This window comes from Malaya genurostris, chromosome 3, assembly GCF_030247185.1.
Source record: "Malaya genurostris strain Urasoe2022 chromosome 3, Malgen_1.1, whole genome shotgun sequence".
NCBI classification, from domain to species: domain Eukaryota; kingdom Metazoa; phylum Arthropoda; class Insecta; order Diptera; family Culicidae; genus Malaya; species Malaya genurostris.
Genome location: NC_080572.1, coordinates 248601382 through 248627262, shown reverse-complemented (window position 1 = coordinate 248627262; position 25881 = coordinate 248601382). Strand labels below are relative to the sequence as shown.

General features: G+C 35.6%; 1 protein-coding gene across 9 annotated transcripts in view; it reads right to left on the bottom strand.

Moving 5' to 3' along the window:
- The window catches only part of LOC131435325 (protein GDAP2 homolog), a 215121-nt gene that overhangs the window by 63611 nt on the left and 125629 nt on the right, over positions 1–25881 (bottom strand). For 6 of the 9 annotated variants that reach the window (XM_058603073.1, XM_058603077.1, XM_058603074.1 and 3 more), the window contains one exon: positions 10361–10384. The exons of the other annotated variants lie outside the window; for them this stretch is intronic. In XM_058603073.1, coding sequence (XP_058459056.1) covers positions 10361–10384 — 24 coding nt within the window. The remainder of the gene's footprint in view (positions 1–10360; positions 10385–25881) is intronic. 9 annotated transcript variants of the gene reach the window in all.

The window sequence follows — 25881 nt, the reverse complement described above, 5'->3', positions numbered from 1 at the left end:
CTCGAAATCGGTGCAGACACATACATACACACACGAACATTTTCAGATCTCGTCGAGTTGAGCCGAATGGTATATAACACTATGGATCTGTGAGACTCCGTTCGGAAGTCATTTCTTCCAGCAAATTCTATGACCTTTATATAGAGAAAGGCAAACGAATCTCTGCTTATTCTCTACTAATGTTTTAATTTTAAACTTGTTATTGTTAACTGGAGTTGGCAGCACTTTCTCAGATTTTAATTAAACTTTCTGGAAATTTAGACTTTGTCACAAAAAGCCACTATTTATACTTTATTTTTCCAGAAACGATTGCTAGACGATCTCAAAACGTGCTGTGCTAGTGATTTTCCGCAAAACATTTTTGTCGATTTCAAAAATTTAAAATCGATTTACAAAATAACGCAATTTTTTAATTCGATGAAATTTTTTTTTCTACCAACCGTTCATACTTCAAAAAATGTGCGGTTACAATCTGAAGATATTATTTTTACTGAACGTAACGTAGAAATTGCCCAACTTACGGTCATCTGTCGAAGAACTACTTAATATCAACAAATTCTACGTAAAAGTTACGAAACATTTACTGACACGGTCTGTGAACTCCGAAATGTCTTCTCTTCTAAACTCTGCTTTTAAATTCTCAGTACAGTAATAAAAAATGGATCAGGGTCATTTCGCCGAACGACATTTCGCCGAATGAGCCATTTCGCCGAAAGTCATTTCGCCGAAATTCCCTTCCTTGTTGACTATTAGCCACTAAGCGTCAAAGCAATTGCATAGGTGTATCTACCAGGCAAATGTATGTGGTATTTTCCGTTTACTAAGTGAAAAAATATCTAATGCGGCTTTGCCAAATCGATTTGATTCGTGTGCTGTCCGACCTCGCTACGGCTCGTTCGGACCTAACTAAAGCAAAGAAACCTAGCTTTGAGTAGACCGGGCAATCGAGGCGGTTACAGATTTGTATGCAAAACGACTTTCGGTGAAGTGACCCGCTCCCATTAAAAATAATGATGAATTTCACCAACCAACCAACCAGATCTGCCAAAAACATCTTTTTCGAAAGTGAAAATGTGAAAAGTTCGATATTTATAGAAAATACATTGTGGTGCCAATTGATTAATATGCAAAAATTGAGAATATCGATTCCTGACGGTAAGTTTTCTTTGGGTTAATATATTCATAAAGCTTTTTACTGCTTTTTATTTCAGCACGTTAACTAAATGCTTTTCTACTGAAGTTGGAACGCTAACGATGACAACCAAACAAAGATATACGATCAATATAATTGTATAAATTGTTTTTTGGAAATTAAGTGTAAACCATCATTAATCCCGCATAATTAAATGAATTTATTTGAAGAAAATATATTTTGATTTAAAAAAAAATTGCTCCTTCCTTTCATAGATATCCAAAAAAATTACCAAAAGAAAACAGTAATACTTCACAGATTAGGACGATAATATATTTGAGAATTGTTTCGCAAATTTCGCCGAACGTCGGTAAGGATTGATGAACATGTCATGATCGAAGTTCAGTGTAACTCTACCGATCGTTCAGCAAATGAAACTTTTACTGAACTGATAACTGAATGTTAAGCTGTTTGAAAGTCAGTAAAACTATACCGATATTCATCAAATAATTCGGTGTGTGATACCAGAAAAAGTGACCGAAGGAGGATCGATTTGAATGAAACTTTGTTTGAACGAATCTTTGTACACTTATATAGCAAACCATTAATTTTCCACAGTTCGGTTTAAGACTGATTTTTGGAAAGCGCTAGTCCATTTTTGAATGCACACTCTTCAAATCATTGTAACTATGAAACCGTACATTTTACGAAAATCGTGTCCAAGAAGTTGTAAACAAATTATACAACTAAAAACGTGTTTAATCCACCTAGCAGCGAGATGATACCTTTTTTTTATCAATCCGCATGAGTTTTTGGCATGATTATTCTTTGGTGTTTTTGTTCTCATGACATTATTATAATTACTGTCGTTTTAAGCGGCAATTTGTGATTTTAATCACTCAATACCCAGTAATGTCGAAGCTGCAAATCGGATCGAATTTGAATCTAAACGTGTGACAATCGATTGAACATTCCATGAGATGTCGAAGAAAGTTTCAGTTTAGAGTTTACAGTTATTTACGGTACTTTCAGAGCCGGTATTCAGGAACCAGCATAACCCAAAACGACTCGTATGGCTTTTCAGAATTGTCATCTTCTATATCGGCTTGAATTTTAAAAACTCATCACCCTGAAATTCCAGAATCGGATAAAATTCATTAATTTTGCATGGGACCATAAATCCTTTAATTAAATTTTTGTTTTTGAAATTCAATTTTTTGAGAAAACGATTGGATACTGGAACCGGAATTCAAAATCAGTTTAGCCGAAATCAGTTAAAGTCACTTGAGGAGTTGTATAGTTTACATTTGATTCAAAATGTTCGAAAATCACTTTTCTTTTGAATCTTAGATCGCCTTCTATGAGAAAAATGAGTTACACTATTTTATTTTGTTTGAAATATCATCCTGTAGCTCAGGAACCAGAAGTCGGATCCAGACGTAATTCAGGAACTCTGTTTGGAGGCACTTCTCGTATGAATCTGAGTTTGTAGAAAATGGTTGAGTCATGGCAAAAGATTCTTGAAATGTTTCATTATAATAAATTAAAAATAAATATGATTTTTTGAAAATATTAAATCCTACGGGCTTCCTTGTTTCCATTGACAAAAAGCTTTAAACGCGTTTTGTTGAAAGCAGGTTTTGAAAGTCCGTGTCCATCGTCATTCAAAAACTACTGCACAATTTTTTTTCAAATTGTGCACACTTTCTTCATATAAAAAACCAGACCCCAACGTTTTCCTTTTCGATGTTCGGTACTTTTGGGAGGTTTTACAGTTTCAAAATGGCGGATTTTTTCGGATGAACAACCACCAAAAACTTTAAAAAAGAATTAAAAAATCAAACAGAAACGTTGGGGTCTAGAAAAACTTCTCCTCTAACTATACTGCTTTGATTTGTTCTCTTCTGATTAGTTAGCGCTGAGATACAGTGGACACCGCAAATCATGATTTTTTGAAAGCGTCCTCAAAAATACCTTTTCACCGACTTATTTCTCAATATTTTTCCACGAAAAAACTACAAAATGTTGTTATAATGATGCTTTTTGTCTTACCAAACATTTGAATTAATTTTTTTTTGAACGATAATTCTGAAAAAAAAATCGCAAAAATGATGAATTCTTTTAGACCCTACGCCCTCTTAAAGGCATTTGCAATACTTCAAGTTACGATTTGAACATAAGAGTAATTTAACAAATTTGCCAATACGAATTTCAAACCAATCCGTATCTGGAGTTGGCAGCACTCTCTCAGATTTTGATAAATCTTTCTGGACATGTAGTCTTTGTCACAAAAAGTCACTGTCTTTTGAAAAGAGCTTAATTTTTTTTACCAATACTTTCAAATGATTGTTGTCAAACGTTTAAAAATCCTGCAAAAATGAGCTTTGTGGGTGATTTGTGGGCCAAACCATTGCTGAGAAAAGTGAGTGAGATCCATTTTGGTATATATATACCACATAACTCCGAAACCGGACGTCGGATCCGGATGAAATTCAGGAATTCCGTATGGGACCAGAAGACCTTTCATTTGAATCAAAGTTTGTCAAAATCGGTTTAGGCATCTCCGAGAAAACCTAGTGAGATCATTTGACACACATACTCACGCACACAGATATTGCTCAGCTCGATGAACTGAGTCGAATGGTATATGATACTTGAGACTCCGGGCCAATTTTTACTAGTCGGTTTTTCAAGTGATTGCTTTATCCCTCTATATGAGAAAGGCAAAAATGTGAAAAGTGGCTTTTTGCGACAAAGTTCACATGTCCGGATAGATTCACTAAAATCTAAAAGGATGCTGCCAACATTTGTTTGAGTTGGTGCGAAATTCGACCATAGTGACTTATCCCGAGTTGGTGGTTCAATGAATAGGGCATTAGTCTTACTAATCAGTTATCGAATGTTCAAGCCCCGACCAGGAATAATCATCGTCAACTGTAGCCTGTACTGTGAAAGTGACAGTCAAATGAGATACTCGATAGTTCTATTACCAAGTAGAAGTATACTCAGTCAAAGAGAGGCGACTCTTTTTGGTTTTCTCTCTCATCCTTCTATTCCCTGTTGAAGCAAAAAACTCAAAGAGGCAATCAATGAGCGTTCTGACGAGTGAAACATCGAGAGAATTCCAGGTTTGGCATACCGGCTCTTCGACACTCAATACATGGTAATTTGTAGAGCCTGGTTGGCAACTGTCCAGTGACATAAGCTATCCAAACTTTATCGTACAATGTTGCTAGTTGATAGTGACAGATATTAGCTCCGGTAATACCTAAACTTTTGCTTTGACATGCCTCCTAGTCGTAGCCGTTCGTGAGATATTCAAACATGCAAATTAAACTCAGGATTTTGTAGAATTGTATCGTTCATCTTTAAATCATTGTAGCTATTAGTTGTACAAAAATGACTACAGTTTCGAAGAAGAATTTAAGAAAATTAAACAAAATAGGCTCAATGATGTTTCAAGAGTTGAAAAAAACGCGAAAAACTAAAAGATAAAATCAAATCACATCTCTAATTCTTTCTGCAAGATATTTATTCAGAAGCTGATATTAAAAGCGATATTTAAAATTGCTTTTTTCAATGATTTCCAGTTGTCGTATCTGCTACTTCTTCATTTTAAAAAAGCACATATTATATTAGCATCAAACGCTAGATTCAGTATTTGAATCAAAATGAAAAATAGTACCGGAAACCATTTTAATAAAATTACAGAGTGCGCCATGTAGACAGAACCTATTTGAATGAAATAACTTTGCTATTTTTCCGCCAATTTTGGAATGTAAGCAATTGTATACAATGCCATTTATTGACAATTCCTTCAGAATAGATATTTGATATTTGTGTTTTTTTTGTCAAATTCAGCTAAATTTGTTTTTGGCGTGAAATATTTTTTGACTTGTTAACTTAAATAGAACGCGACTATAAGAATAGATTTTTTTTTTCTTTTTAGTGTCAAAAGCATGAAATGATTTAAAATTTCATGAACTACACTCTTCTCTCTGATGCATGGGTTTTTACCAAATTTGAGGTTAGACTCGTACGCGTTCAATAAAGTAAAACAAGGAATATTCCGATATGCGACTACTCAGACTACACAGCTATATAGCAGTTTATCAAGGTTCCCATATTCGAATCGTTTTCGCTCATGTTTTAAATTACGTTATGTTTTCAACGATAGGAAGTAGAGCTAGTAGTTTTTATTTGTGACTTTCTCAGTCTAATATATTAGGCAGACGATGTATTTGTTAAACTGCCCGACGTTTCGGCCGGTTTTTATGGTTTCTATTTTTTTTAAGGAAAAAGGCCATCAAAAACGGCCTTGAAATTTTTTTTAAATTAATTAAAACTGAAATTGTTAGGGAAACTTGACCCTATCGTACAACCATCGAAAATTCTATCTTATCATTTCAATGTCTAGTCATTGCATTGTTCATGCACTCAGAATATAATGTATTTTGACCACCTGCTAGTACATAACAGATCTGAGTGAATTGTTGTAAGTTATCTTATCCTGAATTCACATGTGATTATTATCCAGAGCAAAATTTCATGACACAATAATGGAAAAGCGTACTTTAAAAATTGTCCAATTGCCGGAACATTACTAGAATTTCCGAAAGTTTGCTCACTTCAATATCAACCAAAAAATCCAATCCAGACACCGACGAAACTGATGATGCAACACTCGTTTTTCAGTAAATCTTCCGGCCAAATCTCCGGCTCTCTGGCAAACTGGGAAAAATTGCCCAATACTCACTTTCACTCTCTCTCTCTCTCTCGCTCTCGTGATTTCCATAACAATGAAAATTTACCTCCCCACAGGGGGGGGGGGGGGGCGCTTCTCTTTCATTCACAAAAACGAACCAGAGCATTGCTCAGTTTCTGTGTTGCCTACTTCCCAGTCTCTCCCAGAACTGAATAGCATAAATGATGAGACCCCACAAATCGATGTCCGTATTTACCTTTGGCTACCATTACCAGGTAATGGTTATTGCGCGACAATCACCCATCTGAGTTTTGTCTAAAATTAATAACCTTTCTGGTACGTGTCGCTGCGCCATTAAATAAATTACCTCACTATGACAGATACGATCGACTGTAACAAAAATTCGTCCTAATTACCGCGTTCCTATTGGCGGTTGCTATCCGAAAACAGTTAGAGAACACCACCAACATATCTTTGGCACTGGCGTCTAGTTAGTGACGTCATTCGACCGGTGCGTCACCCGACTGTAGGACAACAACCATGGTCATGGCGACCAACCGGGCCCCCGGTTACTTCGTTAACTGTCCGAAGCAGGAGTGAGGCAGTTCGAATCGGTAGGTGTTTTACGTCGTTACAAGGTGGGAAGTGGCGCTAGACTGGCCGGAAGCATGACGTCACACCGTGGCACGATATTTTTGGTTAGCCTCGTGTTGGGGACGTTTGTTTTCAGGTTTTATAAATAATCCAGGATGTCGTGTCAAGCAACAAAAAAAAGTATTTCACAATCGTTTAGTTGGTATCGAGATTCACGCAAACAATTCGTTGCTTAGATCACCTCAAGGCTAATCAATCACGTTCAGATAAAAGAGTTAGTAAATCATTAAGGAAATGCTTACTTTGTTTATGATTTCGGAAAATGTTTGGCGATTGAATACGGAATGAAATCACATTTTGATAGTAGCCTTAAGAGGACTGAGTTGGCGGTCCAATGCATAGGGCACTGGACATACAAGCCAGGATTCTTAATGTCAGTAGGATTGTTGTACACAGATAAAAATATTTTGTGAGTTTACATCAATTTACATGCACATATTTGGAGCAGACAATTGAATGGAAGGTTACTTTACTGTTCATCATTCTTCAATATACTTTGAAAACAAAACTAAGCGTTTTTTTTCTAAATATACAATCTTGTTCCTTGAAAAATAAATGCATTCCAATGTAATTTTACATCGATCATGGTTTTAAATCAGATTTTCGGTTCAACTGATATACACTTCATAGTACTATTGATTTACATGTCGTGCAACTTTGAATATTTCTTTCTGAGTAGCAACAGCCATGTAATGGTGCTGTAAACTATTAATCAACTGAGAAGTCTATTGAAACAGAAAGGCAAATTCCACAAAAGAGCCTCTGGTCCTCTCCGATGAATTTTATTTTTCCTTTTCAGTTAACTTTATAGACCTAAATAAAGCAGTCTAAATAGTACATTCAAAGCCAATGAATGTAGTACCTTGGCTTTGCCTTGGTTAAAGTTCGGTTCGGGTGTTGCGGAGTTTTGTTGGCACCTGCTAATAGATATTTATAAGAACACACTTTCTTTTCAAACCAAAGTATATGCCAATGAACACTCTTTCTTTGTTGGCCATTTTCGATAAGATTTGATTTAAAAAAAAACACACAAAAAAATGAGAAAATTGATGAAATCTTCATTGGAATCAATAACATATAACGATTAATATAATTAAATGTTTGAAGATGATCTCATGAAAATGTTGGCCGCAACTCCGCTTTAGATGGCCCATGCGCAAGGCCCAATTTTGACACATTCTCTCCATCATATCGACCGGTATATCACTAATAATGCCACCAGCCTATAATCCACACCAAACAGTGACTTTTTTGGGGCTGCCAGATGCGACAATTTTGCTTGTGGACGTATCCATTCAACCAGAAATGAGTTTCGTCGCTGATCACAGTTTTTCGATAAAAAAGTGTATCTTCCTCTAACTTTACAAGCGCCCATTCATGATTAAATTATAGACCAAACTGAACAAGTTTGACAATAACACAAGGCACGGTTAACGTGTGATCTGTCAAAAACAGTGTTGCCGAAAATTAGGCATTAGGGATGTGGTCGAGAGAAAGTCGCTTTCGCACTGGTGTCGATTCTATTGTCGTTTTCGCTTGATACCAAACCTAACCCAGTTTCCACCCTAACTGCTGTCAAACCGTTTGTTTGAAGCCAGTTTCGAACCAAGTTTCAACGTTGTTGAACTGAAAATCGAGTCAGTTTCGAACCTGTTTGTTATATCAGGTTTGCTTAAACCCTCGTTGCTAAGTGCGAAATCAACACAGTTTCGTGAAAAGTGTTTGTTTGATTAAACTACCCTGGGTCGGTTTCAGTTTTCTCAAGCGAAAACGACAGAAGTCTTCTATTGTAGGATAAAGCAGAAGCAGAAGCATTCACGAATAACACTAAAAGTAATAGTTCAAGATTACTTCCTTGGGTAACACCTGATGCAAAGTTGAACGAATTAGAAAGAATAGATGAGTACATAGAAAGATAAACACAAAAAATATTGAATTTTACAGGTGACCCAATCCCTCATATTATACAATTCATAAAAACTAAATTTGGAAAATTTCATTTGTATTGACTTTATATTTTAGTACGAATTTGGTTGGTTTCGACTGTAACTTGCATTCGGCTAGCACGTGCTACAGTAAGAACTCATACACGGAAAGACCGAAATCAGCATTTTGGCGAAAAAATTAGTTGGTTTTCTGATTTTAGTTAGTTATTTTTTGAGACAACTAAAAAAATCTTACTTTTGCTATTTTAGAATTTTTAATTCTCATTCCCTTATTAAAAATAAAATATTTTTTGAAATGGCTATTTTTAGTTGAATTCACCAATTCAACGTACTGTCATTTCTTAGCTAAGGCACACTTCATTTCCATTCAACAAATATTTTAGTTGAATTAGAGAAATAAAACGTTGTTTTAAACCAACATAAATGGTTGAATTGGCTTTTGCAATTTGCAGCGGTTGTTTTTGCTGTATTGGCAGGTATAAATACGATGTCGTATTGGAGAAAAAGACATAAACGAAACATAAACTTATTTTTAAAAATTTTTCTTCTAAATCGCTGTTTTCTTCATTCGACTTTGCGAAACCGACTCTCTCACTGAAAACTTTGAGCACTCGAAAATCAAAAACCGAATACAATTAGTACACTGGACGGCGTAGCCCGGAAGGTGGAAGATACAAAAAACATAATTTGACATATACAACTTCCGCGTAAAAACATTACTACGCACAATCGCTTCAAATGCGCACAAATTCAAAATAAATCCACTTTCATTTTTGTTTTCTTCAACAATGATGGTGATAGATAAATAGAGACAAATTTTCTGATTTCAGTCACAAAATTAGTTGTCAATGAGAATTTCGTGTTGGATTGAAATATTGCTGGTTTGTGTCCAGGGTATCCGCCAACTTAGCACATTCTCTAAAAATAAGATTTTTTTCCACAAAGTAAATTCTCAATTTAATAGTTATTTTGGAAATGTTGTTGTTAAAATCAACTAATTCAAAAACAGTAATACGAATTAGGAGCAGTGCTAATTTCGGTCGTTCCGTGTATGCTTCTGCGGCTCAGTCGATTAACGGACGTACTTCGTGATCCAACGATTCTCGGTTCAAGTCGCGGCGGTCGTCGCTATTAGTATTGATATTTATTTTTTTTATTTCAATAAATTTCATGTCATGGAATTTTCCAATCACACAATACTACATGTCCTTGCAGGTAAATTTACGTGAACTGCGACGCTCCATTTATGTGCACAATGCAAAATCGTAGGGATTTTTTGACTACAACTACAAAGAGCTTCTTTATGTACCTGAAACTCATTTCTGGTCCATCTTTAAAATTCTGAGCGATATTTTGGAAAATGTTAATCGTAATCATAACCATAAAAAAATGGTCACCTTGCTTGTGTAACTACTGGAATGCAAACCTCTCTCATTACTCCGACAATGTCATTACACCAAATAATTGAAGCCTAGGAATTTAATTAAGATTTTATAACTGAAAAGGATAACGTTAAAAATTATTACAATCACGAATAAAGTAAAACGGTTTAATAAAGTTAAATGCATTCGAGTAGAACTATATTCTATAAGCCAATTGATAACAGAGCTTTCAAAAATCATGCAATTTTTAAATACGTCAGTAACAAGTAGAAAACTATGACTACATCTGATCAGCTAATAAAAATCAACTTTGGCATTGCAGGACTTCCTCTAGGATCCGTGTCTGTTGAATAAACAAAGCAACAAAATAGTTTTCAGGACTTTTCTAACTACTAGTTTAATGGAGATTAGATGAGAATTTCTTTAAAAACGTTAAAGTAGTGAAAAAACCTCCCAAATCTACATATTTTAAATCGATTTTCTACTCGAAAAATAAAGAAGAAAGTTTAGAAAAGAAAACTGGTTCGGTTCCGGTACTCACTCACAATCCACCAGTAACGGTGAACTAAACGGGGTAAAAAAATCGGGAAATTGGATTAGTATTTTGATAAACTTTCGAAACAGACTAGGCTACTATGAAAAGGACAAAGGTTGTTGAGAAAATTGAAATGACTCTAGCAAAAGCTAACGTACTAATCGTCACACACAATCTCTCTCTCTCTCATACACACAAATGACAGTCAAAACAAACAAACAACTAATCTTTATATTGGTCCTGCGACTTGTTGGACTTTAGGCTAATCAGCGTTCAAACAAAACCCGGGGATGCTTTATCGTTTTACCGCACTGCCGAGATGAAGAGAGAAAAAAAAACTACTACTGATACTAGTGATAACAACGCGTTCGCTTTGATTGAGTGAGTTTATGAGGCACTGCGGATGTAATTTGAAGGATTGCGTTGTCCGCTAGCTAACTGATAGCACTGGCACGGTAATGATGATCTCCCTATCACGAGATGGAGGTGGGATTCGTGGGTGCGAAACAAAGCTTCTTGCGAAATGTTTTGTCATTAAAATCGTACGTTTTGTTTGGCTTGCAAAAAAAATGAGTCGTTTTGGTATTTTGTTTGAAGAAAATTCGAGCCTGTGTGCTGCGTAGTACGGTTTTAGACGCAATTGATGAGTCCTACGTTTAACAGTATTTGTTTTGACATAGTTTACAGGATTAATTGCACTAGCTTTGAGAAGTATTCCGTTTTTTTGCGTGTTATTGTTTCAAAAGTTGGTAAGTTTCGCTTTCGATTGAGAATGATAAATAAGTTGGATTTTTACCAACCAGCTGATGATTGATATTTCAAAAGTAAAAAAAGAATTAAAATTGTCTTTCTATAGGAAAAAAGACTTAGTTTGAATACCTATAACTGCTTGTTGAAAATGGATGATTAAATTCAACGACATGTAATTCACGAAAAATATCACCTATTTACGTTTCAAGACGTTTCATGTTTCACCGCATTGAAAACATGATCATTATGATTTTTTTTATATTTCGCCTTCGACTCGTCAGTGCGTGACAGCTTATGTTCAACGGTTAAACCACCTAGCAGTTTACCATAACTAAGTATACGAGAAATATTCGAACTACCGACAACTGTGAAGTTCGCTCTATAATAAGTTTTTTTGTGTGCTACTGAAATTCATCGAGAGATAATTGGTAGATCTATTTTATTGAGAGGAATAAAAGGGTAGACAACTGCCATTGGGTCATCCTCCTTCAAGATGATGGGCGTCCTCACACTCCACAGTGGTCCGAAGCAGAAAATTAGTGCGACAGAAATATTTTCTCTATGAAATATATATATTTTTTTGTAGTTGGTGTCTTCACAAAAGTTGTTTGTGATAAACTGCCACATCTTTTGGTGTAAAAGATCATTAGGATGGTCCAAGTTTGGATTGAAATCTGAAATCAAAATTTCCTAATTGAATTTAGAAACTGTTTCACTTTATACCAAAGCAATATAAAAATTTATATTGAGCAACTTTGCTGAAGAAGCCACCTTCCCACCATTTCATTTGATCGAATTACATCAGTTTTACCGGGGAAAAAGTAGAGTGGCTCTAAAAAAATCACTTTTCTTCTAACTTTTTTTGTGAGCCATTTTACGAGAAAATCGTCCTCCGAAGAGTTATAAAGCAATTATTGCGCACAATTTTGTTCAACAAAGTTTTTCGAAGATAGCTACCATTCAAAAGTAATGATTGTATTTTCATAAAAAACTGAGTTCATTTTTTTTAAAAAGCCAAATGAATGAAAAACTTAACGGAAAAGATGATTTTCTGGAAAAAGATATGCTCAGAGACAGGACTCGAACCTGAGTTCTTATGCATTCCGTGCATACGCGCTACTATTTCGCCACCCTGAACCTTGTGATAGACACAGCTCTAAAACACGTTTAGACATGATCGAACATGGTCTACATCCTGGCTGTCTGTCGACCGGTACCACACAGGGTCCACCATTTAACATGCAATAAAACACAAACGGTTCATCCGATTTCAAAGTTTATTTTTTTATATTAAAGTACAATCCTTCCGGTTAATTGTGGAATATAATTTCATTCAAATGGCTGCCTCGGCTGACCTTGCAGTACGCCATACGATCGCACAGTGGTTTGAATCGACAAAAACGTGAACTTTATTCTCTAGCTGTTAAACCGTTAATCCGATATACAAAGTTCCTTTGGAGAATTCATTCACAAAAATATACCTCGTAATATCATTACAAAAAAAATGTGCGAAGACTGCTACGATAAAAGTTCATTTCTAAAACTTGTTTTCCTTAAGAGATAGAAAAATGATGTCTTCTACGAAGTTTTAGAACTTCTAACAAGAAAAAACATTGCCGAAAAAGCTAAAAGTCTAACGTATATAGTTTCGGATATATAAAGCATTTTCGTTTGAAACCACCTAAAATCAATTTTTTGTACATAACTTTTTTCGAAATTATTTTCAGTGTCTACTATGTTCGAGACAATTACTAAAAACGTAAAATTATTTATTTTTATTGAAGACTGTGCACGGTTTGGTCTTTTCCCAAAGGAACTATGTATATCGGATCAACGGTTTAGCTAGAGCTAGAGAATTAAGTTCACATTTTTGTCGATTCAAACGTCCAGTTCGATTGTCGATTGGGTCGGTCCAGTTTTTTAGTACACTTTCGATTGTATGCAGCTTTATTTCAGCTATGGCTGCACGAATGTTATCCTTCAAGGCTTGAATTGTCTCTGGCTTGTCCACATAACACTTATCTTCGACAGCCCCCCAAAGATAATAGTCTAACGGCGTTAAATCACGGCTCCGAGGCGGCCAAACGACATCCGAATTTCGACTGATAATTCGACCTTCGAAGACTGTGCGCAGAGGATCGATCGTAGCGTTGGCTGTGTGGCACGTAGCGCCGTCTTGTTGGAACCAAATGATGTCCAAGTCTTCCTTTTAAAGTAACGGGAAGAACAAATCGCTAATCATGGCGCGGTAGCGCTTGCCATTGACCGTGGCGGCGGATCCTGCCTCATTTTCGAAGAAAAATGGCCCAATGATGCCGCCAGACCAAATTCCGCACCAAACCATCACTCTCTGAGGATGCATCGGCTTCTCCATGATAAAGTGCGGGTTTTCCGTCCCCCAGATGCGACAATTTTTCTTAATAATATACCCGCCGAGATGAAAATGTGCCTTCCCATTTTCATACGTAATTTTCGCACACATTCCGAAACGTTACCATGATTTTCAAAGTAAAACTGCACAATTTTCACGCGTTCCTCAAGCGTATACACAACTGCGGAAGGATAAAACTAAGTTTCTGTCAAATCAGAAGTGACATTAAGGTTACCAATGTCGAAATAACCGCTAGTTCAAAAAAAATGTTAGATGGCGGACCCTGTACATCCAAACATCTCTGTTCATCAAACACTAGTCTTCTCGCTCTACACCTATTTTCCGCTCAGGCACTGAGGCACACTCTGTATTTATAGTGGCTTGTCACCTTCTCCACAAATCCTGTTTAACCTGTAGTTCCGGAACCGGAAGTTGTATCCACAACAAATTAAGGAATCCCGTAAGAAACTGTAAGACTTTTCTATTGAACCTATAAGTTTGTGAAAATCGATTTTCTCATCTTGAAGAAAAGTGAGTGAGATCCTTTTTGCAGTTTTTAATCACTAATTTCCAATTCTTCCGAAACCGGACTCAGTTGTTCGGAATAGCCGAAGTTGGTTCGTTTGCCAGCAACGAATATAACCTCCAAACTGGAACAATGCCCTATTTCGATTTATCCAATTAAACGAAATCGCGAAACCCTGCGTTTCTGTTACTTCTGCATATGTAAGTCAAGCTAAACAGCATGAATCAGCAGCATAAAACGTGTTGGAAGGTTATATTACTATTGACATCACTACACAACTGGAACGGTATTACTGCACTACCGGATGTGAAAATGGCATATTTTTTCAAATAAATTTGAATTGAATTCGCTCATTATTTCGGTCGCACTTGTCGTATAATAGCTAAAAAATTTATAAGCCGCTACACCGTCTTTCACCAATATCACACACCAGTAGCAGACATCCGTAACCGTTTCGATTATTTCATAGCGTGTACGAATCAGAACAAAGTACGCATCGTTCGTTTTGTGTTTTCATCTTCTTTTGGTGTGGTACATATTGTCAATCTTTATGGTGATTTGAAAACTTTGACACTTATCGGCCTGTAATTGCGGAACCCGAAGTCGGATGCGGATGCAATTTCACAGTAGCTTTAAAGATAATGGCCCTTATTACCGGTGTCACTACACGGTGAAAACCAAGTGAAGTGACTGTGACCCTTATTATGAGTATCACTTCACGATGGAAATCGAGTGAAGTGAATGTAGGTCCTTATTACGGAAGTCGCTTTAAAGACAAAAGTATTTACTTGGATGAACTTGATGCCATTACGAACATCACGCCACCAATATTTTGTTGAAAAAAATCACTTCACGATGCGTGATACTGGTAATAGGTAAAATCATGTGAAGTGACATGTAAGTGAAGTGAATGTGAAAGTGGAAGTGAGAACGGTAATAAGGGCCAATATGAGGTTTATTTCAAATTAAGATTTGTGAAAATCGGTTCAAGCATCGCTGAGAAATCGGAGTGAGTTCTATTTTTGGAGTTTTTCTTCACCACTTTCGGTGCTTCCGGAACAGAAAAAGGGGGAACCAGTAGTACCGAATTAAGTTTATACGCCCACAAACTAACAAGTTGTGCAAGCTAGAAAAATTTATCAGACAATTTTATGGGATTTGTACCTGCTTTTGACCTTCATTCGTAAAAAATACTAGTGGAATTAATAATTTTTCACTTATCACGCTTTAGTTCCGAAACCGGAAATCGGATCCGAATAAAATGTTTTAGCTATTTATAAGAAAACTTTAAGACATTTCGTTAAAATCTTATTTTGTGAAAATCGGTTGAGCCGTTTCAAAGAAAATTGAGTGCACACTTTTTCTCTAATTTTCACATATTACCATGTAACTCCGGAACCGGAAGTCAGATATGAATAAAATTCAATAGAACGCTATGGGTCCAAATGAGCACATATGTTTTCCATTTCCTTGGTGCGTATCATCCTATATCTCCGAAACCGGAAGTGGGATCGGGGTGAAATTCAATAGCAGGCTATGGAACCATGAGAACTTTCATTTGAATCTTAGTTTTCAGCCATCTCAGAGAAAAGTAAGTGCATATTTTTGTTACATACATACACACATACACACATACACACACACGAATACATACACACATACAGACATTTTGTCAGTTCGTCGAGCTGAGTCGAATGGTATATGACATTTGGACCTCCAGGCCTCGGTTAAAAAGTCGGTTTTCACAGTGATTGCATAGTCTTTCTATATGAGAAAGGCAAAAACATATTTTGAAATTACAACAGATCTCGACGTTCCATGCTTTTCTAAGACATGTGGCATCAAAAAAATTTTTGACCTCGGATATCTCAACATTTTCTATATATACCAACTAACAAATTCTGCAAACTAGAAGTCAGTCAGTATTATAGGATTTGCACCTGTTTATGCCATCTCTTGTGAACAATTACTCATGAAATTGAAAATTTTCCACTTATAACGCAGTAGTTCCGGAGGGGAGCAGCCCGTTTGGCATAAGGTCATTTGGCATAATACCGTTAAGCATAACACTGTTTGCCATAATTGTTATTTGGCATAACAATTATTTGGCATAATGGTCTTTTGGCATAATGGGCATTTGGCAAAATGCCAATTGTCATAATGCCATTTGGCATAATAATAATTAGATTTGCAATATTTTAATCTAATGAAAGTTTTCGTTTGTGTTTTGATCGATCGATGTTGTGCAAGGAAAACTCGAACGAAATATGTGAATTTTATATTCGGTCCAAATATTTCGATAATATTAGGTGAAATAGCATTATTATTTTTTAATTTTAAAATTCTGTAGTAAATAGCACACAACCTTTTTAAATGAGCAAATCACTAAGTGCCAGCACAATATTCTGTTCGTCACAGATGATTCGGGTCGAGACGGCCGAAGGCCGCGAGTTCGCCGGCGACCCGCCGACGGACGCGACGGCCACTGCGGGGGGGAGGCGTCCCCGCAGAAAGCACCTCTGTCTAGTTGCGGGCGTTTGCCCGGATTTGTTTATTTTATTTCGTCAAGCAAATGTAGACTACATATAAATTGTTTACAATGTTCACTTACATACTACACATTATTTCTACGACAAAGCTTAGATTTGATTTGATTTTTTGACATAGTAAGGTCAAGATGTTCGCAGTATTGATTGTAATGGCGCATTATTCGATTGACTGGACTGTATTTTGCATAATTTGTTCTAGCTTGTTTTTCTAAAAATAATTTCCTGGAACGTAGTTGGCGGCTAGGTATATAAAAATTTAATTGCGATAATAATGGAGCTGATTGAATGCGTTGAGAAATAATGTCGCTGATAAAATAAAGCATTGCAAAGTCGCGGCGTTCTTTAAGTGTTTGTATATTGATAAGCATGCAGCGTGCTTCATATGATGGTAGAGGAAATGCTGTCCAGTTTAATTTACGAAGTGCATATAAAAGAAATTGTTTTTGAATAGATTCGATGCGTTCTTCGTGAATAATATTGTATGGATTCCATACTAGGCTGCAATATTCCAAAATAGGTCTGACATATGTAGTGTATAATAATTTAATTGTGTATGGATCCTGAAAGTTATGACTGAAGCGTTTAATAAAGCCCAGCATGCTATTAGCTTTATTGATTATGGTATTGTAGTGTTCCACAAAAGTGAGCTTGGAGTCTAAGATTACGCCTAAATCTCTTACAATTTTACATTTTTCTACAAGTTGATTTCCTAGATGTATGTTTATAGGTATAGTTTCATTTTTCCTACTGAAAGTTATTGAGTTACATTTTTTTACATTGAGTTGGAGTAGACTTTTGCAGCACCAAATGTGGAATAGATTGATTTCGTTCTGGAATATTACAGCGTCGTTGATATTTTTAATTTCCATGAAGAGTTTCATGTCGTCTGCATATATAAGCACTTTCAGATTTTTTAGTATGAAGGAAATGTCGTTTATATGTAAAATGAAAAGGAGAGGCCCTAAGTGAGAACCCTGAGGTACGCCAGAAGTTACATTAATTGGTTCAGACAGTATGTTTTGGAAGCGGACTACCTGTACACGATTCGTTAAGTATGATTTGAGCCATTCAAGAAGAGTATGTTTTATGCCATATTTTTGTAGTTTGTGTAGAAGTAAAGGTATGTCAATACGGTCGAAGGCTTTGCTAAAGTCAGTGTAAAGAGTTTCTACGTAGTTGCCAGCGTCCATTGCATTCAGTGTGAATGTCATAAATTCTAAGAGATTTGTTGTAGTTGAGCGGCCTTTAAAAAAGCCATGTTGTTTGTTTGTTATTACATTTTTAAGTTGATGAAAAAGTTTTTCGTTTACAATTTTTTCAAATAATTTTGGAATGCATGCTATTCCACGGTAGTTCCGAATGTTAGATTTTGCACCAGATTTAAATATTGGTACAAGAAAGGAAGATTTCCATGCTTTAGGGAAAGTACATTTATTAAGTGATAAGTTAAAAAGTAGTTGTAGTGGTAGTGTAAGATTACCCAAAGCTATCCTTCAGTTAAGTCAGACCGAGCGGCAGCGAGACATTAGACACTAAATTAGAACGATTTCTATTAAGCAGTATGTTCATCTGTTATGCCTAACGCTCGTATATTTCTTTTTACGAAAAACAGTACATTTGGCGTAAAAATCAAGAAAATACAGTACATCGACTTTAAAAATGCAGTACACTTTACAGTACGCATTTTTCTAAAAATAGTGAATAAAAAACAAAAACAAATAAATTTTGTCAGTATTTTACGAGGAAAACAGATTGAAAAAATGACATGCGAATACAACTATGTAATGGAAATCGCGAAAAAGCCACCGCAGAGTTGGGACTCGAACACATAGCTAGCTGCTATCCGGGTAAATCGTTTTGCCAATTAAACTATCCTGCATGTGAAACACACGAAGAAACAGTCTAACTGAACAAAAGAACCGAGCATGTTTAGCTGTGCTCGGGTACCACGGCGTTCATTTGTAGTCATTTCTCTATAGCAACCTCTCCGCCAGTTGTTTCGTCCCTCAATTAGTCTGTTCCCGATCAACAAGCCGTAACAAGTTTATAACAAAAAGCAAGTGATGATACAAGTCTGGTCTCGTTAGTAGTTAAAATATCAAAATTTTCTAACAAGTATCAAAAAGAGAAATAATTCAGATACGATGTGTTGATCGGGTTTTTACGTGTGTTTCATATACAGGGTAGCTCAATTGGCAAAACGATTTCCCCACCCAAGTAGCAATCCGCAACTAGTTCTGATACGACAAAGTCCAAACTATGTTGCAACAAGAGCACGAATATGTGTTTTATGTTATACTGGTTAAACAAGGTGACAGCAGTGTTTCTTTATAACGTAAACATTAAACTAACTATCATTTGTAAGTTATCGTTACTTGATTCTAACATATCTTTCATCACAGCTGTTTTTAGCTACTAGTTGAAAAAAGGTTTATTTTCCGTTGCGAAACCATTATAAATACATTAACGTATATGTGAATCGTTACTGTGAATTGATATAGCAATAACTTAGATATTATAAGATTATAACATATACTTTCTTCATTACTTCAGACAGTTATCGGTAAGTTTTCCCAACGTTATGATAACTAAAATGCAAACAAAAAAACTTTTGTTGGCTCGAATATGGCGAACACAATATGGAGTCTCAAGAAGTGTATGAAACGTAAATAAAACCAGGATATTACTTTTTTCAAAACTACTTTTTGTCGAAAATAGTGAAAGGCAGAAAAGTCATTTTTGTTTTATGCACTGTCATAAACACGAAGAAAATAATATAGGGATTGAACATCGATTGTGATAATATTATAGTTCTCATGATATATGAATTTAAAATGATGAGAAATCACTCTACTTGGAATAATTTTGAGCATTCTGAACATAGGGTTATTTTGTTGTTTAATTTTTATATCTTTATAAACAGATTTGGATTAAAGGAGCATAAATAACAGTTGAGTAAAATTGAATTCCGCTCGACAGTTTTTGGATCGTTGTGAAATTTGTACCTTGTATCAAGTTTGTGACTTAAAGTATTCTGCTTTTTTATTGATGATAGAAAAGTGAAGTGGATTCATTCAATGTTTATAATGTCGATGGTGACTAAGTTTCAACTAGTTTACTTGGAAACAAGTTATTTTCAAGTTATGAAAAGAAAAGTTATTTCAGTATGGCATTACAACGTAATGACAACTTATTTTTAGTCGACTTAGCAACTAGTATAAACTGCGCTTTTAGAGTCACGCAATTGGTTAGATATTAGTAACAATCACTCAAATATCTGGTTGCAAACTAGTCACAAACAAGCTAGCATAACATAAATTGTTACTTGGGCAGATAGCAGCTAGCTACGGGTTCGAGTCTCATCTCTGCGATAGCGTTTTTTGCGGTTTTCATAATACAGTTGTATTCGCATATCATTCTTTAAATCTGTTTTCCTCGTTAGATACTGATCATATGTAAAACTTACTCAATACGGCTCAACGTCATAACAAGACTAAACAAATCGTTCAAAGCAAGTAATTATCAAATGATTTATTTTCATAATTTCCATTTTTTTCTTTTAAGGGCATTTTGAAGTTTGGCAAAAACTAAAAAAATGCACGAATTATTCATCATCCATTTTTTGAGAAGCGAATATTTTTGATAATGATTTTGGTTTAGAGTATATTTTCTTTTTTTCATTATTTAATCATCAAAATTTTGCTAAATTGTTGTGATGCGCTCTGAACAAAAATTATTAATGAAAAAATTGTTGTGTGTGTTGTTGTATTCTCATTCACATTCGCTACGTTTTGTCTCTGTACTTTCTGACGTGTTGTACTGCTACATATCGAAATTCGATGCGTCAAAGATTTAAAATTTTGTATTAATTTTTAGTGTGAAAAATACAGTGCAAATCAAAATACAGTACATTTGAGGGTAAAAACAGTACGCAGTATTTGGCTCGAAAATACAGTACAATACTGTAAAATACAGTACGGATACGAGCGTTAGTTATGCCAAATGACCATTATGCCAAATAACCATCATGCCAAACGACTTTATGCCAAACGTGGGTGCCCCGTTCCGGAGCAGAAAATGTCATCTGGATCAATTATTCTATAAATTTTTTAAGGTTTTCTGGGCCTCGGTTGAAAAGTCGGTTTTCACAGTGATTGAATAAGAATGGTAAAAAGACTTCGTAAATGAAGGTGATGTACACCTCACAGTAAACGTGCGATCGATGAATCGATTATCGGGAAAAAAATCTTTTCCCTGATATTGAACTGTATTCTGGAAAACCATTAGAAAATATTAAAGCTATTCATTTTCCACAAACAGAATAATTATATGATTTTTCTCTGGGTGAAAATGTTAAACAAACTATGTTAACATAAGGAAACTACTTAGTGATGTAATTATTAATAAAATGGCAGTTTTTAAAGCAATTAGTCACCGAATTAAATCAGTTTATGGTCATATTAAGCGACCAGTAAAGCAATCGAATAAGGCCTATATAAATATCGGTTCCTGCACATTAATGAAGATAATTTTTGAATGAATGGCTGAAACTAAATTCTTTCTGGTAACTTTTTGACTGCTCAGGCCCGTACCCAGGATTTCATTTCGGGAGGGGTCCAAAGATTAAAAAATAATGTTACTGAAGATAGCTTATGTACCTGATTCATGGTGTACCTTTGACGGCTGTTTTTAACATACACTTTAAACTTTTCCACTGGAACTGATATTGTATTACATTTCATTACTTTATTATGTTTACTGTCTTCTTATTTCTGTAACACATGTCTGATACATTTTAAATAATTAATTAAATAATTAAATTTTGATTTCGAGAGGGGTCAGGACTCCTCGGCCACCTCCCCTTTGGGTACGTGGCTGTGACTGCTGGATTATTTTGAAATACTCTCTGATTACTAGAAATAATCGGGAATAAATCCACTGATTTTTTATTTACTTGCAGAAATAGAGTCATTCTGAACAGAGTTACAAAAAGTCATTTTCATTGACTCAAAATAGACGAAAGTGACGAAAAATAAATGTTACTCTCAGCTCCGGTTGCAAATAATGAGAACTAGATTCATGCGCGAAACAGTAGTTTCAAAACTATGTTCTCTCTGTTTTCAGACAAAATCGTTTCCTCTGCAGTGTCGATATTCAATATATCGAATCTACATCAGTTTTAATTTCCAAAGTGGTATCATATTTTAAACTCTCTTTACAGCCAAACGTCACAGATTTTCAATATCTCGGTAAATTTTTCAAAAGGGCGTATAAGCAAGTGACAGTTTCTCTTTAATCGCTCTCTCTTTAGATTATTGTGATGTGATAAAAAAGGCGGGTGGGTAATGTCAGAGACATAACTGGATGTCGTGAATACGAAAACAACTGACATGTTCCTTAACACTTCCGAATATCAATTAGTTGATCAATTGTATGAATTGTGCAAGCATTCCCCTTCTTCACATTTTTCGCAAAAACAAAGAAGACTTCACTTGATATCATTTACTGTGAATTTCACACAGCGAAAAGTGCACAAATCTAATCAAACAGTTCTAGATTTGCACTAAACTGAGGTTCTTTACCTTCGATTTGCGAAAAAGAAATCCTAATAGTTCTTTAGGAAACTTTTAGAGCCATTACAACGGCTGATTTTGTGTGATGCTCTCCACCGTTGTCCTCTTTTCGTTGTTTTTTCACCAATGAAAACGACTGACAGCTGTGACGTAATCGCTCTTGTCGGAAGCGAAACTAGCTTTGCAATCGACACACAATACATTTGCTCGCAGTGGCGATGGAATCCAAACTGATCCAATTTTTGTTAAAAGGTTACTTTTTACGTGATTTCGTTTGTAGCTTTTTCACTAATGGGCTATCCTAACGGCTATAAAATTAGCAGCATATAGAATTTTTCTGTCGATTATTTCATTTTGGATTTGCATTTTATTGAAAGAAACTATCAGAATGCTGCACGGGATTCATTCCTGCCTTAAGAAGGACCGAATTGTGGAGCTCACTGCGATATTGAGCACTGTTCGGAACGTTTTTCTCGAACGATTTGTACAGCAAATATGAGACAGGTTTTTTAATAGTGTACTATTGAAATACTTCAATGCTTTTTCTATACACGCCTAAGTTGAAAAATTTCTATTCTATTGGTAGTAAGATTATATAAATCCTTCTACAGATCACTGAGCTATGAGCTTTCAAAATACGAGAAAGACAAACGCGCCTTATGAATTATCCTCTTTGATACTCGTTTATACCAAACATTTCAGAACAGTTTAATTTTGAATTATTTGAGATTATGTCACACAACTGAAAATTTTATCGTAAAATTGTGATCATATTTCCGATGGGATGTTGCAAAAATTATGTTGATTTTTTAGATACAACAAGAGATATTCACGATCAAAAACTTATCACTCTCTCAGAGGGTACATTTTGAAAAGGCGCCCCATAGTAAAGTAAGCCGTATTCACGACAAAAGATTTTCTTTGATATCACTATTCTGTTTAAAAGTCGAAAGTTTTGGGTATCATTCCATGCAAAGAGTTGAGTGATAAACGTGGAAACCGCTTGGTCATTAGCGGCCCTTACACGAGCATTAAAAATGTCATTTTAAATGATGTCATTTAAATGATGTAATTCAAATTTGTTAGAAATTTCGTCATTAGTGCACCACTACACGTTCATTAAAATAATATTTTTTTTTTACTAATGACATTTTTAATGACTCGTGTAAGGGCCGCTATTAATAGAAGAGAAAGTAAACAAAGAGAAACTGTCACTTGCCTATACGCCCTTTTGAAAAATTAACCGAGATATGTCGATGAAAGAATGAGAATTGAAATTCTACTGACTCTCCCTGCATACGTTAGTTTGGTTTCGTCTTGTCGTAGAGGAACGAGTGACGTTGGCAATTAGGGTAACAGAGGTATTTCGGCCACTTCATATATTTTGGCCCACCTATCAAACTTTATCGATTTCATCGGATTTTATCGATGTTAAGTAACTCATTTTGCATCAATTTGAAGCTAATCACATTAAATTACCTATTGCGGAAGGGGTTTTTAAATATATTACAACATTTGGTGGATATTTTTATAAAGTGGGCCAAAATAAAATCAATCCTAAAGTGGGCCAAAATACCTCTGTTACCCTATACTCTCTTTTATTTCAACGAGAGACAAAAATGCTTCGTCTCTCTTTTCGTTTGTTTTGGATGCGGTCATTTACGAATGAGACAGTAAAAAAACGCATATGAGGCTGTTGGTTTGGATTCTTCCATTGACAATGCGTGACAAATTTAGGGTCTGATTCTGAATAGCTTCTTACCAAAATTGCATATTTGAAAACCCTTGATTAAATCATCGGAAAACAAAAAAGCTACGTTCTATTTAATCGCTAATGAAGCAAAACTACATCTACCGTCAATAAATGTAAGCTTATTCAGCTAATGTTTCGTCGCAAATAAAAACATCACCATTTCAATGACGTCAAACAATAAAATCGAACGAGGTTAGTACCATTTTCGAAAGTTTCAAACAATGTTCGCGTGTCTAACGCCAGGTACGCGGTCGGCAAATCATTTGACTTCAGACGTAATTCCGAAGTACGTTTGAAGTTAACTAAACATCGACGTTGTCTCATCGAACACGACGGAAGTTAGTTAGAAGCCAAAAATAGCCTACCATTCATCGATAATCGATAATCGATACCAAATCTACCCTTTTCCTAGGATAACCGAAAGGATAAGCACAGGGTTGACTTCGATGATGGTTGCTGTCGTAGAAAAAAGGGTATAAAATTGTTGCAGTTATAGATACTAATTATTAAAAGTAAAACACACAATTCTTCAAAGATCTTGATTTGCGGACGCTGAAAAATTGACTTTCTCCATAAATCAAACCCTGGCCAAGCGTAAACTAATGCTAATATTCCAAACAGGTATCGCGTGTCGTGAGTTCATTCAACGAAACCAAGTCCACGCCTGATATATTCGAGTTGCATTTGAAGAAAGCTTTCACTATTACTAACAATCGTGAGCTTGTTGTGTACCATAACATTAGGTTTATTAATAGCCGACTACTGATTTTAGTCCAATTCAAGAATAAGCACTGAAATGTCGTGGTTGAAAGTGTAATTAACTGTCCTTCATTACAACGTATTTTACAGCAAACTTGGCGCTTATCACCTTGGTAAGGCCTTTCATTTGAAGCGCAGAGTTAAAAAAAAACTCAACAATGAAGATAATGATAGAGGAAGACAGCAGATTTGCTTTTATGGGGCATGTCCAAATTAAAACGATGGCCACCAGTGCCGTAGTTAATCCGGTTGTTGTTGCCGTAGTCCGAAGCCAGGTCGTATGTCGTAGAATATGATCCAAAGTCAAGCCAGTAAGTTTCTTTGGTCGCTGTCATATTAAAAAAATAATTTTCTTAAATTATATTTGAAAACTTGTTCCAAGAACTCATCATCCAGTTCGTCACTGGTGACAGTCGGGTAGCACCACTGTAAAAGACACTCCAACGGACAGTACCAGTACCCGGTGCAGTAATAAATCATCTCGTAGAATCATTTGGCTCCAGCGCACACGCATTGAAGCGCCAGCTAGTGAGATGAATTATGTGTACTCCGTACTTCGAAACTTCGGATAGGTACTGCCGCAGTAGTTAAGGTAACGACAATGAGAGACAAAGAATAAAAAAAAAATACATACGATAGCGGCATCAGGTTGCAAGCGTGCACTTATGCAACGTTACTGACCGAGTGCACTTGAAAAGTTTACATGTCACTCAGATGGAAACATAATAGGCCCTTAATACCGGTTTCGAAGTTTGTTTGCTGGGAGTGCAAATAAAAAAGGGAAGGCACTCGCAGAACCAGTATGTTTTATGTTTCCTGATCTTTGCATACCGTTGCTTGATGGAAATGTCTGGAAAAGCAAACCTCTTCCTATTATAGGTCTTGAATAACGATTCGAATATTGGAAGATAAGAAGTAAATATTTCGAACCACCCGATTTAACCCGAAAAAAGAACGTAAACTAACATTCTAGTGAAGGTGTGTCATTCAAGAAGACTTGCTTCTAAGAAATGCATGAAACGCCGAGAACCGCACAGATAAAAATATTTTGTGATTTTACATTTATTTTCATGCACATATTTGGAGCAGGCAATTTAATGGAAATTTACATTACAAAACGAAGCGGTTTGTAAATATACAGTCTTGTTCAAAGAAAAACTAAATGAATTTTAATGTAATTTTACATCAATCATGGTTTTAAATCAGATTTTCGTTTCAACTGATGTCTATTTCATAGTACTATCGG